General features: G+C 45.6%; 2 protein-coding genes across 11 annotated transcripts in view; one reads left to right on the top strand and one right to left on the bottom strand.

Moving 5' to 3' along the window:
• Nucleotides 1-13325, bottom strand: part of LOC119395693 (transcription factor E3) — a 152373-nt gene that overhangs the window by 86680 nt on the left and 52368 nt on the right. The window contains exon 1 of one of the 7 annotated variants that reach the window (XM_037662699.2): nt 7364-7796. The exons of 5 other annotated variants lie outside the window; for them this stretch is intronic. In XM_037662699.2, the coding sequence (XP_037518627.1) occupies nt 7364-7515 (152 nt within the window). In that variant the 5' untranslated portion in view covers nt 7516-7796. Of the gene's footprint in view, nt 1-7363; nt 7797-13325 lie in introns of those variants that run through there. One more of the 7 variants, XM_037662698.2, reaches the window with a different exon arrangement.
• Nucleotides 7925-13325, top strand: part of LOC119395691 (coiled-coil domain-containing protein 28B) — a 72581-nt gene continuing 67180 nt past the window's right edge. For 2 of the 4 annotated variants that reach the window (XM_049416747.1, XM_049416745.1), the window contains exon 1: nt 7925-8296. In XM_049416747.1, the coding sequence (XP_049272704.1) occupies nt 8014-8296 (283 nt within the window). In that variant the 5' untranslated portion in view covers nt 7925-8013. Of the gene's footprint in view, nt 8297-12129; nt 12271-13325 lie in introns of all 4 variants that reach the window. The other 2 variants (XM_049416748.1, XM_049416746.1) reach the window with 2 other exon arrangements.

Below are 13325 nucleotides of genomic sequence, written 5' to 3'. Positions count from 1 at the left end.
TTACAAATTCGAATCAGTATCTTTTTGATATTTCCGACTCTTCTAAAAACTGTACTAGGGCGCGTGCACCAATGTTTTGAAAGGTTTCTGTTGGCCATGGACTCAAAACTTTTGCTAATGATAGCGGCCGTCTATCCAATCTGTTTAGTTTTTCCAAGAATTTTTTATGGGGAACAGCATAATTTTTGCAGTGTAGAAGGAGGTGTTCTGTGTTTTCTTTTGCCTCTTCACATGTACATGTAGCGCAGTTAGTTTTTCTTATCCTACGTAGGAAGCTCTTAGTGTAGGCAGTGCCTAGACGAAGTCTGTGAATTACTGTTTCTACAGAACGGCTAATTTAAATCGAAATTTGAAATTCCGTTCTAGGATTGATTGTATATAATTGAGAGTTCTGAGCTCCGTTCTCGAACCAAGTCCCTTTAGACAATCGACCACATAGTTTGTTCAAGAAACATTGTGCATCACTCGCCACGAGAGGTAATAGATAATGAGGATAAACCCTACACTCTGAATTCAAGCTAAAAACTGGCTGTTATAACATCCGGTACTAGAATCAGTGCATATACAGTGATAAGTCTGTAACTTGATTCATCCTGCATTGTTATGCAATGTTGTGGCAATCATTTTCATTTACATGTGCTTCTTTTGTGGTGCTTGGAGCAATGGTATGAATTGCTGTATGCTTGGACATTCAGTGGCTCCATTTTTGTAGTGCTTGTGATTTAGTACACTGCTCATAATACAACACTGTCATAGTGAGCGTGGTGAATTGACGGCCTCTCAATCGCATAAAGTCACGTAATTCAGTCCACTAGATCGCTCTTTTTTCCTTTAAGCTTACTAAATTAGGTTTGATAAGGTGGAAAACAATATGAAGTGTTTACAGTGCATTCAGAGTGACCCACCAATCACCCATCAAAACCGTATCGGGATCTTACAGCTTAAGGCATGTTTCTAGGATGCCATAATTTTTCAGTGAATACGACGGGCCCAACCTGTACCAGCAGAAGAACGACTTGGTGTGACTGGCCTGATCTGGAAATAATAATTTCTCTTACCAATAAGTCAGACTAATTTTCCTCACAAAGAACTTGAGCCTTTACAGAAAGTGCCATTTCCATTAAACAATTAGACCAGCAACATATAGTAGAGGCTGCAGTGCTCCACATCATGGAAGCTTCACCGCCATGCTACATATCGGGTGCTTCACCGCCACTGGAAGTGCCAGTGAAGCAAATGTTCTAGTGTCGAATTTGCGATCAAAGTGACATCACCTCAACTTGATGAGATTGTGTTTTTGATCGTTCATAAACATCGCCCCTTTTCTTGAGTGACACGAATTGCCACATTAGAATAGAAAATTTGGGCCTCCCGAACGATCCGTATTTGTACTCATCGTACAATATATCCAGCCACAACAAAGTTCGCAGTCTGAAAGTGGATGAAGGATAAAAACAAATGAAGATGTCCGTCATTCCTTTCCAAACGTCATTTGCTTCTGTGCACAAACTAGCATGGTTCCACACCTTTCTTATATTCAAATGAAGTCAGGATTTGCTCGCGTTTAAGTGCGATTGCTTTTGGGTGCAATGGCACACGACATCACCTACAAGCTATGCACAAGACCCTCAAATCTAGACAAGAAACGATAGCTCTTTAACATAAACAACGAACATTCGCTTTTGCGTAAAACCACTGCAGTGAACCAACATTCTGATGCAGTGAAATGAGAAACTGAGAATGGGCCAGCATTGAAAGTGATCCTGAATTACACTTCAGGCTTGGCAAAAAAACATATTCTACGAATAGCAAACACTGCTATGAAAAGCTGCCAAATGTTGTAGTCGTGCTCGGCACACAAAGTTTACAAGCAGAGCAGACAGTTGCCACTTTCTCAGGCGCTTTTCTTCCGCGACTGTTGTATTTCAACATTTAGCAGATTGCTGCTATTGGCCGACAGCTGACATAAATCAAGAGCAACGTTTGGATCAGACGTGCTTCATGACGTTATCACTGGGTATAATAGTTGTTGTAGTTAAATAAAAAGGCTCAAGCAAGCAAACATTTCATTTAAAATTTTTATACGAATGACGCACTTTCAGGGGAAGACAACTGTCGTATGCTGAACTCTGCACACACATGCAATTTCGAGGGAATTTTTCGCCGTACTACCTTTTCAGCAGTGCAGCCTTTAGTCTCGTTTGTTCTGATTAGTTTGAATGTCATATGTGGCCTCAAACCTACGAAGCTTCAAGCACCCCCCCTTGGGATTGATCTTTCAAATACCATATTTGAATTGCTTGACAGTTAAGTATAGCGGACCCTTTGTAAAACCAACTATGAAATCTGAAGCCCTTCCAAAGAGCAGAAACGAAGTGCAAAAGTGAACGCTGCTTTTCGTTTCAAAAGGCACGTAAGGCACTACTGTACAGTGGAATTATCCAATGTGACCGAAGCACCCGAATGCACAGCCTAGTGGACAGGAAAAGCAACACTGGGCCTGCCCAGGCAAGTATGTCGGGGGCTCGGCTGTCGGGTGTCGACAGCTCAGAAAACAAAGAATAGACTGTCGTTTCATTCCCAAGCAAGAACAGGTTTGCTAAGTGACAGCAGGGGCGTCTCGTGTTGGGGTCATTGTCTCGTTACCAAGAAAAAGCAAGGCCTAACGACCCGAAGGCTGGCCGAACCAGCTTTCTGAGGCGGGAAAAACTTTACCGTAAATTGCCATGGCTACACGACTCTTCAAAAGACAAGAGGAAGAAGCAACGGATGGCCGCTACAAGACGCTAACGTGACACGTACGTCTCCTCCCTCCATGAGTGGATGTATCGTAGAAGAGGGGGGGGGGGGAGAGAAGCACGCATACATCCCATTTTCTTCGTGCCCCCAGCGTCAGTCACAATGGCTCGTCCACTGAGAATTACACGGTGCCCTCTCTGAAATGCTACGGGTTACTTTTGACGTCCGGAAAATGTTTATAACGCTCGGCTTTAAAATGCAAAGTAAATAAATTCATCTACAGTTATTTATTTATGAAGATGGTTTTGTGGAAGCCATTGACAATGATTAATAAACACGACTGCTCGGGTATAATCTGTATCACGTTAAAAAATTCAGCAGTGAACTAAAACATGCTTTACAAGAAAGTTTCCAGGGGTAAACCGTGGAAGGCTACTTCTAACACGTATACGCAATGGGGAATAGAGCTGAAGTTAAAGAAAAGTTATACCTTCACACATTATAACAGACAAGTGCTAGCATTTTCATTCGATGGTTTAAATCGAATGACATATTAACTAGAAATATGCTAGAGCTTACCTTTGAGTTACACTTAGAAACTAACTTTGCCAATGTACATTTCGACTATTGGCTGCTCAATGCTGTTAAGCTCACTGACCAGGCAATGAAACCTATGTTTATAAAAACAAAAAGGCCACCATGGCAAGATGTGCGTTTCCCCTTGTGATTTTTCTTAATTTATGCCACTGCAGAAAGCAGTGCCAGAACAAGCATGTTTCCATTCGTGTCTTGCTCTGTATGTTTTGTTTGCTGCGTGCCTCTGCCAAGTGGTTATTCAATCTGCTCGTGAAATTTAAAAATAGGACGGTGGTGAAAATGTGAGAACCTCATGTCCGTAAAATTCAGTTTGTGGAGCAAAAAGCGGTGTCGTAGGGAACTGGTACCATCCCAAAATTTATTTATTTGAAAAGATGAAGTACCCCAGGGCGTATGCTTGCACAGCGGCTGGCACCGAAACACCTACCGATATCTGGACACCGATTTAAATGTTTTGCAAAGAAATCATCCAAGAATATTAAAGGAACACTAAAGAGAAACAATGAATTGGTTTAGATTGATAAAGCGTGCTCGGAGAACTCTTGTGTAGTTTATTTCACCACCATAGGTTTATTATTAGAGGAGAAAACCAAGTTCAAAGTTTCATTTTTAAATTTCCCGCCGAACTTTGTAATTCGTGACGTAAAAGATTTCAGAGAGCATTCAACGTATTTTAGAGCCACTGGCTCGAAGAAATTACCCCAAACTTGGTATGTCAAGTCTCTGGCCCCCTCAGAGGACAATGTACTTTGATTTAACCGATTAGGAACTACGTAGGGCCAAGCAGGCGCCGTCAAAAATATGTGACATCATGGCAAATGGTGCAGGAATTCCAAGGTGGCGTCGCCACCTGCATTTTCTTTTTGCGCGTTTTCTCGCTTATTAAGCGTCTTCTCGCAGCAAGCGTGGTGTTTTTGGTATCGTGGAAGACTACTTTACTAATGCGAGAAAAATCGTTTTGCTCTTTAGTGTCCCTTTAAAGCGACAGCGTTAAAAAGCTCGTTTCACAGAAATTCCAGTGTCGGCGTTGGCATCGTCAGTTGTGAGAGAAAATTTGAGAAAGATCCAAATAAAATAAATAATAAAAATCTTAGGTTCGAGTGAGAATCAATCCCAGGCCGTCTGGGAGGCAAGCAGGTGTTCTACCACAGAGCCACTCTACTGCCTGAAACTGCTTCGTAAAAAAACGTAAAAATGTCACGTAGTGGAAGGAGTCTCCTTAATGCATGTAATATTGTGTGGCACAATCGTAGAATCGCACCAGGTGAAAAAACATGTGAATTGTGCAACGGGCGGGTGGTTTAAAGCTGCCCACCCATTGCACTGTGCATGGTACCTTACGGACGCGTAGTGGGTACTGTGCCAATTCGCATAAGGAAGAATTATGGCGTAGTAGGCACTTCAAAACTGTACTTGTAGTAGGCATTCAAGAATAGTTTGAAATGGCCAATGTTACGCACACAAATGTTCCTTTACTTGTGGCACGATTGAAGGCGATGTGCAGGAAGCCCGATTATGCTATCGCATTCTACTCTTGAAGGCAAAGCTCAAGCGTCCTCCTAGTCTTTGCTTACGTTCTGTGCCTCTGTAATATGCATAATAACTTTCCTACGCTTACATTCTATCTTTCACTAGTTTGGGTTGTATTTACTGATTGTGCTTGGCTATTTTTAGGTTACTGTCATGCGAAACAACATTTGACAGGTCCTTCCGTTAGCACCTGACAACCCTACGAAACTAGCAAATAAATGCTCACTTGACTGTAGATCCATTCGATTCACCTGCACGACCACGAACCAGTTCATGGAAGTGCATGTGGAGTTTGTAAAATATACAGCTTGAGTTGAGTGGTGCAGACTCGGGTGCAAGCTTTATGTTTTTCCTGCATAATTACACGAGTTTGACAGGTTGCGAACCGCACATGTGGTTGGCTTGTGATGTGTAAAACACACCCTACATTGCATCATACACAGCACACGCACGTAAGTGGAGTTCAGACAGCACCTACGCCTTTGTGCTGTGTCACCTGCTCCAATGCTGCTTCCCACCCACGTGTTTGCACCAAGTCGGCACCGTTATCCGGGAAGGTGCGGAGAACTTGGGAACCAGCGCTGCACCTCTCAAAACTAATGGCACGGTTCAGAGAACTGCACCAGTGAAACGAATGGCGGGGTGCAGCACTTCATGAACTGGTTCAAGTGGCGATGGTGAATCGATAGGACCTTATGCTACATGAAGCCAAAGTAAGCATAGTCCCGTTAACTGTAGTAGTTAGGTGCAGTAATTCAGGTAAATGGAAACGAAACAACAATGAAGCAAACAGACAACTTGCCGTCTGTGGGCACCAAACCCACAACCTTTCCATAATGTACGTGATGCTCTACCATCTAAGCTATGGTAGCAGCCTTTCCCCCTTGTCCACTTTTGTGGATATTTCTGTGTTAGCCAGCACCATATGCATGGCCATGGCCATGAATGTGGAACATTAATTTTGCCAGATGGTGTTGCGTAGCACGGAATATACAGAACTATACAGAACTTTCAAGCAGTAAATTGCCAAATAAAAGATCTGTGATAATCCTAGGCGTGCGTCTCTTGTTTGAAGCCAGAACAGGAATATTGCAGACTAGGACGTATTGAGCCAAGTGTGAGGGATAGGCACGTTATGCAGTGCATGTGGGCACGAAGAGGAAACGGCTGAACACCCTCTTTCTGTAAAAAGCTTCACCCTACAGTAAGCAAGGGGGGTTAATATTTTCATAGCATTGGTGATTAGGGACAGGAGAAATAACTAAATGGAGGTTATCTGATTGGTGACTAAAATTAAGGCAGGGGTGAAATTCAACCCTTCACTAAGTACAACGCATGCTTCACGGCTAGGTGTCATGAGCCACCGCCTGATCTGAAGGCCTTATCCATTCATCTTCTGTGAAAAGAGCAATGAACTTTTCATTCATTTCCTAGTGAGCATCTCAGCCCTGGAGATCTGATGCTTTTAAGTTGCACATAAGGGTTTATTGGCTGGTTGCGACGTCATACTGATTACTTGATACGCGATATGGCAAAAGGAATGTTCCACATTGACTGTCATGGCTACGCATACAGAAATATTCAAGGAAGTGAACGGGGGAACGACCATCGCCGTAGCTCAGTTGGCAGAGCATCAACGCAGAGGTTGTGGGCTCGCTCCCCACCGGCGGCAAGTTGTTTTTTCGTCAAGTTTCATTCATTCGCCTCGTGATAACTCCAGTCCAACCAAAAACTGCAACCTTTCCTTGACTCTAACAACAACAACAAAAGAAAAAAAAAACGGGAGAGGTCCTTCGATCTATTCCCCGTCTTCTGCTGATCTGATTATATCAGACAAAGCAAGGGTCGCGGATGTTTAGTCACAAAACCAACTGCGTCGCCATTTTTGGAAGTTTCTGAACGGGGAGTACAGCTCATTGAACTCGCTGTTGCCGCGCTTGAGGCAACAGTTGTTAAAACCTGCACTGGCTTGCGCAAAACCATTATGCCAATTACGCCCTGTCGATGTTCAACTCAGCTTCCAGATGAGTAGCGCCTTGTAGTAAATGATGAAACCGACGGCTCCTATCGCGGAAGACATCGATGAAAGGTCACTTTCGCTTTCACCTCGGTAAAACGAGACTCACGTTGTAAACAAACGACGACGTGGCTTTTGCTCCCGCTCAGTTATCGCACAAACTGAAGCGTCAACCGAAACGAGTCGTGGGCCCGTCGCGAAAGAAAAGCACCGGAGATCGGCTATGACTCATTTCGCGGAGTAGTGCTATCCGCAGCAGTCAGCTGTGAAGTGTTCGTTCGTAAACAAAACAGAGTGCAACATCGACGACGCTTGCGCAACAATGCTCGGCCGACGACGTCGCGGAGTTTCTCCCTGCCGCAGGCGCAATAGCGAAGCATGACACGCACTAGCCAGGGCGCGCCACTCGGAACTACTGACGGACACGCTCGCAATGCGAAGCAGCGCACACGCGCGCGTGTTAGGCTTATCGCGTCTTACCTCGCGCACTGTGGAGGCAACGACGGCACGACGGTGCGATCCTTCACCTCGTAGAAACTGTACGGCGTGGTCGGGTCCTCCAGTGACAACGATGAGGCCATTATTTCGTCGAAGTTCAGGTCGACGCCCGACTCCTTGGAAAGCTGGGACATGAGCGACGTCGTTCAACACGGCACCATCCAAAAGTAGTGATTGTCGCGCTGAGTTGGCTGAGTATCTACTCGACACCGCACAATCTAATCGCCGAGACGGACTTCCGTACTGCGACGTTCACGGAGGAATCGGAGGGATTGCGAGACTGTCCGCCTGGACTGCACGAAATACCGAAGACCGCGGAACACCATGAAGCAAAAAAAGCACACCTATTAGATGGATGGAGCTCTGACGCATGTCAGCAGAAACCTTTAAAACGCTGCTCTCGCCGCCTGTCGGCGTGTAATTGTAGCAGGCGGCAATAAGCACGGCCTCTGTGATTTCGCGCACTTTGCTGCCACATCTCGGAGGCTGTGCAAAAAACACACCCAGGCATACCCCTAGCGGCGACAGAGCAGACCCGAGACCTTGTACGCCTCGATGACAACACATGACGGGCTGTCAGTCCGGTCCACCTGTGTAATGACATTCCTGTCTGTTTGGGAGAGAGAGCATAAATGTTGCGCCTGAAGGAAAGCACCAGTAAGGCCGGCTACCTCCGACTGGCGATGGACAGCAACGCAGCGGCGGCGGCCGGCGCAGAGTCAGTCGAGGTGCCGACTACATCGGCGGCATCGGCGGCACCTGCTGCTGCCTTCCTACACCCCAGTTCGAGCAGCGAACCAGCCCGGGCCGAGAGCGAGCGGCATCTCTCCAAGTCGCCGCTCGCTCGGGTCATGTCGGAGTCTGAGAGGCCCAAGATGGAGTTCAAGCCCACGCCACGACGCAGGAACGGCAAAGGTATAGAACACCCTTTCGACATGCTGCCAACTACTGGCGAAATTTCTTTCGTAGCTATATACTGTAAGGTGAGATCGTGGATATCTATAGTTCAAAGCTATTATAACTGGAATGACGCGCCCTGGCCTGTTTGCGTGAGCCAAAACGGTGCACGCTGCTTCAAATGATCAAGAAAACGAAGCGAAACCCCTGTGTGGACGAAGCCCAATGGAAAGCGTCACGGTGACCATGGTGGCCTAAAAGTACTGTAGTAGCGAAAGTTCACTTCCACGGCGTCACTGTTAAGTATAAAATAGTTTTTGCAAGGCCTTATAAAGGACCGTAGGGCAAGTGTCCTATGGTGCTTACATGTCCTTACTTTTCAAAAGACAAGTCAGGGACCTTTAGCAAGGACCTCCCGCCCACCAAGAACGCCTTTGTAGATTGGGCTATCCTAAACTATATATTTTCTGTAGTGGTGACTGGAAAAAGAATAAGCGATCGCTCTCTACTTAATTTTATTGCCCAACTAGACGTGGAGTTAATGCACTGCTGTTTCGAGCTGAGCTGGTACCGTCATCTATCGCAGGCAGCGGCAAAGTTAGGTTTGTGGTTGGTTGCTCGCAGTCAGGGGCGGCGCCAGGATTTTTTTACTGGGGGGGCACCCACGACAAGTGGGTTCCTTCAGGGGGGCAGGGAGGCTGGGAACATATGCATTGTATTTTGACTATGCTTGCTCTCGGGGGGGCAAAGGGGGGGCAGGCGGAAATTTTGGGGGGGCTGGAGCCCCCCCAAACCCCCCACTGGCGCCGCCCCTGCTCGCAGTCGCAATAGAGTAGCATAGCACCTCGCCGATAAGACGTGAAAAGTCGCCTAAGTCCGGTACTCCATCCTAATTCTGCGCGTATGGCCGCCACAGCAGCCAAAGGAACATCATTGGAAAACAACTACCTGGAAATTTAAATTCTGCCAGTTTCCTTGGGAAAATTGCTGTAAGAAAATGAAAGGAGACAACGTTGGATCACAGCCGTGTGATGTACACAATAAACAATAACCCGGACTTCGTCTATCATTTTCCTCTCATGTGCTCCTTTTGCACCCACCTGTAAACAATATTTCTTGCCAGTCCAAACAGCAGTTATGGAGCCAGGCACGCATTTGCAGCGTCCACTTTGTTGAAAACAAATAGTTGGATCACTCGGCACCTGGCATATTTAGCAGCATCGTTTCCGATACTCACAGGCATTGAAAAAATGAAAACTCGCCTCCAGTGGTACATCGTGCTCCATGGTTTTCATTTGTGCCGTGCATTTCCTGACAATGTCGGATGGCCACGTTGCACTCGGCAATACTGCTTTCACACAGTACACGTGTCTACCTACATACAGCTTCTTGCCGAGTGACAAGCAACCCTTCTTAAAGTATCGGCCAACGTCTTCCATACTACGGAAATCGCAGAAGAACACACTATGCTTCTCGCCGCCATTTTCAACACGTGAGCTCATGACTCCTTTCTAGCGCATGCCGACCAGTGACGAACCGATGGGCACTTGCATTTGCATGCTGTGGAATGGCGTGTGTGTGCACGTAGTAGTGCTGCTCATATGCTGTCCGGGGATGGAACGGCACTCGTTTCCCGCGCACACAGCTGTGTTTATTTTTTTTTTCCGCTATGGGAGTGCGAGCTTGCATTTGCTCGAGCAATCACTTGGACCTAGAGGTCTCCGCCTGTCTCGAATGTCCCTGTGTGAAAACGGATTGAAAGATTGGCTGAATGAAAATGAAAGTGACAGATGGGCATTTGCTACGTTTCGATGATCCCCCTTCTTTCTTTGATGATCCGCCTTTTGAAAGGATTCAAAACAGTGCAGTGAGGTTGCCCTAATCAAGTATTTCTAATAAAAAGGTTGTCTTGTGGTGAAAACTCAGTTGCACAGGAAATAAAAACCATCCTCACGTATAATACTTCATTAGGTTTTGTCTAACAAATAAAATGAGCTCTTGATCAATTCCCCTTATTTCATTCACACAATAATACTGGTGTTCTTTATGACGTGAGAAAAATGGCATTTGTCAGAGACAAATAATTAAACCCCGCAAACTATCTACATATCCACAGTTGGGAAGTACTTCCAGCAAGGACCAGCATATTTGCATGTTTCTTTTTTTTTTTTGAGTGGAAGTGATTGTGAAATGTGCACATTGTGAAGAACTGTAGCTCACCTGGCAGTAATAGCCTTGTAGTATGCAAGGAACACTTTGAGGATGAAGTGAAGATGAAAAGTGTTGGCCTGAGGCTCCTGTACAAGCTTTCCATGCTGTCAGCTTGGATCCAATCTATTGGTAACTGCTTCGTGTTCTAAAGAACCCACACTTTCTAAATCTTGACGGGTTTAACACGAAAGGATTTTGTGCTGGAAATAAAGTAGAAAAAAAGCACCAGATCAGATGGCATAGAAAAAGTTGAAGAAAAAAGTTCCATCAACGGGAGTCAAACCTATGACCTCTCCATCCGTGACAACTGATGCCGGCACGCTATCCACTGTGGCTCAATCACAGACTCTGGAGGCTTTACAAACGCGCCTTTTATATCTCACACTTTCCTCTCACAGTGCTCTTGGTCGGCGGGGTGGTGTCGCCCTCCGAGAGCAGTGAAGTGAAGTAATGCATCATGACTGTGTCCTTCGCTCTTGCAATGCGTCATTGCTATGCGCCCGTCCCATTTGGCATGTTTCCAATAGAAGTGCAATTTTATCAATGCCTTAACACACCGCAAGGTGGCGACCTTGGCCGAAGCTTCGGCCTCACTCGTAGCATCCATCCATATTAAAAATAGCTCTGTGGTTCACACCTGCCTCTGTAACACCACGTTCCCTGCTTACGCTCGCCCCGAGAAATATCGCGGCCGGGCTAGAGGGGAGACTCAACACGTGTTGCGTGTCCCTCTAGTCTGGCCGTGGTGTTCTGTTTACTCTTTAACGTGCCGCAGAATGGCGACCTCAGTCGACGCTCTTCTGGCTGTCGCACTGATTTCTCTTATGCTCTCACCGTTAACTACTACAGCTACCACAAGGTTTGTCTAATCGTTGATCATAGACGTCAGTCGTCGGGATGCAGATGTGCCACCAATCGTCAACGTGGGTGCATCCACGTTAAACGGTGCTGTAGCTGCCAAACACCAGTATACATTGAGCAAGCTCTCTTATAGCAATGTACAGTAAACATTCAACTGCTTCAGTAAGGACATGTTTTACTTTCGTGTTATACCGATTCCTATGATGGAGGGATCAACCATGTTTTTTTTTTTGTAACCATGTTGGCTAAAACAAGTGAGTACATGGTAGTCTGACACCACATTTGCTACTCTCACTGAGGTTATGTGAGAAAATAGATTTTAACTAGTAATCATTCCCATGTGGGATTGCACTGTTGAGCATGACATTCCTGGTTGTAGTAGCCATATCTTGATGGGGCCAAAGGGCGCTGTGGCATGCTTCACAATTAGATTGTAATTTCGGAATGTAAAGTGTGAACTTAATTTGTTTTTTTTAGCCTCCCCTTTTTTAAAAATATAATGACATCGAATTGTGAATAATCTTGTCTCTATTGATTAGAGTCGTTCTTTAGTGTATGTTAAGCCACATTTGAGAAAAATGCTAAATTGTTCGAGATTGAAGCATGTGCCCAAAACTCCGTTAATTTGACGGAAAAACTTTGTAGGAGGCTGAACTGGTATTCCTTGAAATTTGTGCCAATACACCATTGCAGGCATGTTGTTCTGAAGTAATCTCGTGCCTTTTGTATCACTGTCACCAAGCCCAGGGTGAAAGCTTCTTTGAATGCACTCTGTGCAGCAGCCGAGACTGAAGGGCGTTCGGGCAATGCAGCCTGCGAGCAGCACTCGTTCCTCACAGACGTCACGGACGTGCGACAGATGGAGCAGGGCCTGTTGCAGCTGCTGCACGACTTCCACTCGGGAAAGCTGCAGGCCTTTGGTTAGAAAAACCTGTTGGTTTGCATTAGAGACTGTAGTGTCTTTTTATCTTTGTCGTTTAAGGTGTCTCCTGGCTGATCAGAACCAGCTTTTTTTGTTTTTCTTTGATAATAAGTTTATTATCCGTGTGGTCTATTGTAAGTGCCCCAAGCACGCACACCGGGAATGTCTCAGTGCTTACCACATTCAGTGTACTAACATGCTCTAGTTTTGTCACGAGGTTTCTGTTCTTCTCATGCAAAGTAAACCGTAATCTTATTACTTAACACATTTAGCTTCGGGTGTATGGAGCGCTACTACCTCTGGATATTAAATCTGTGTATCTCATGTGCTTGCACTGTGAAAAATATGCAATGGAGTAAATTTCAAACATGCCTTCAGTGCTTGAAGCATCTGTACCCTGCTGAATGATGGCTGTACGTTATGCAATCCTGCTTAATTGGGATGTCCTGCTGAAGACACCCCATGTGGGAAAACTGTGCAACGAGCCAGTTGATACTTAACTGAAACCTCGTGGCATGATTTCAGAGCTGGCAAAGTAACATTAGTTGTTTTTAAAGCTGTATCTAATTACCGTATAAACGCGTGTAAGGGCCGCACCCATGTAAGGGCCGCACCCCGTTTTTTTGAAGTGCATATTCTAAAAAAAAAAAATCCGCGTAAGGGCCGCACCCACACTTTCCTCAACCAATACGTATTCAAAATGCGCGCGCGCGTAAGCTTCTAGGCGTAGTCGATAGATGGCGCAAGGAAACGCAACCATCATCATCGTCATCAGAGTATGTATATATATATTTTCGATTTTATTCGTGTTAAGATGTTCGTGAAGTGGGCTAAAAAGTTTAACTTTTTTATTAGTATTCATAGACTCGCCAACTAAAGGTTAAAGCAGGATTTTATCTTTAGCTTCTCACATCTATATACCAACGCGCTATCGGCGCTATCTATATCGGCATTAGCATCACCAACTTTGGCATGGCTATGGTGGCTAGATGGGGAGGTGTCAGCATCGGCAGCCGCGCTGCGAAGGAGGCCGCCCGTGCTCCAGACCTGCTA

Source organism: Rhipicephalus sanguineus, chromosome 6 (assembly GCF_013339695.2).
Source record: "Rhipicephalus sanguineus isolate Rsan-2018 chromosome 6, BIME_Rsan_1.4, whole genome shotgun sequence".
NCBI classification, from domain to species: Eukaryota; Metazoa; Arthropoda; class Arachnida; order Ixodida; family Ixodidae; genus Rhipicephalus; species Rhipicephalus sanguineus.
The sequence above is the reverse complement of the archived record's forward strand: the minus strand, read 5'-3'. Positions and strand labels throughout refer to the sequence as shown.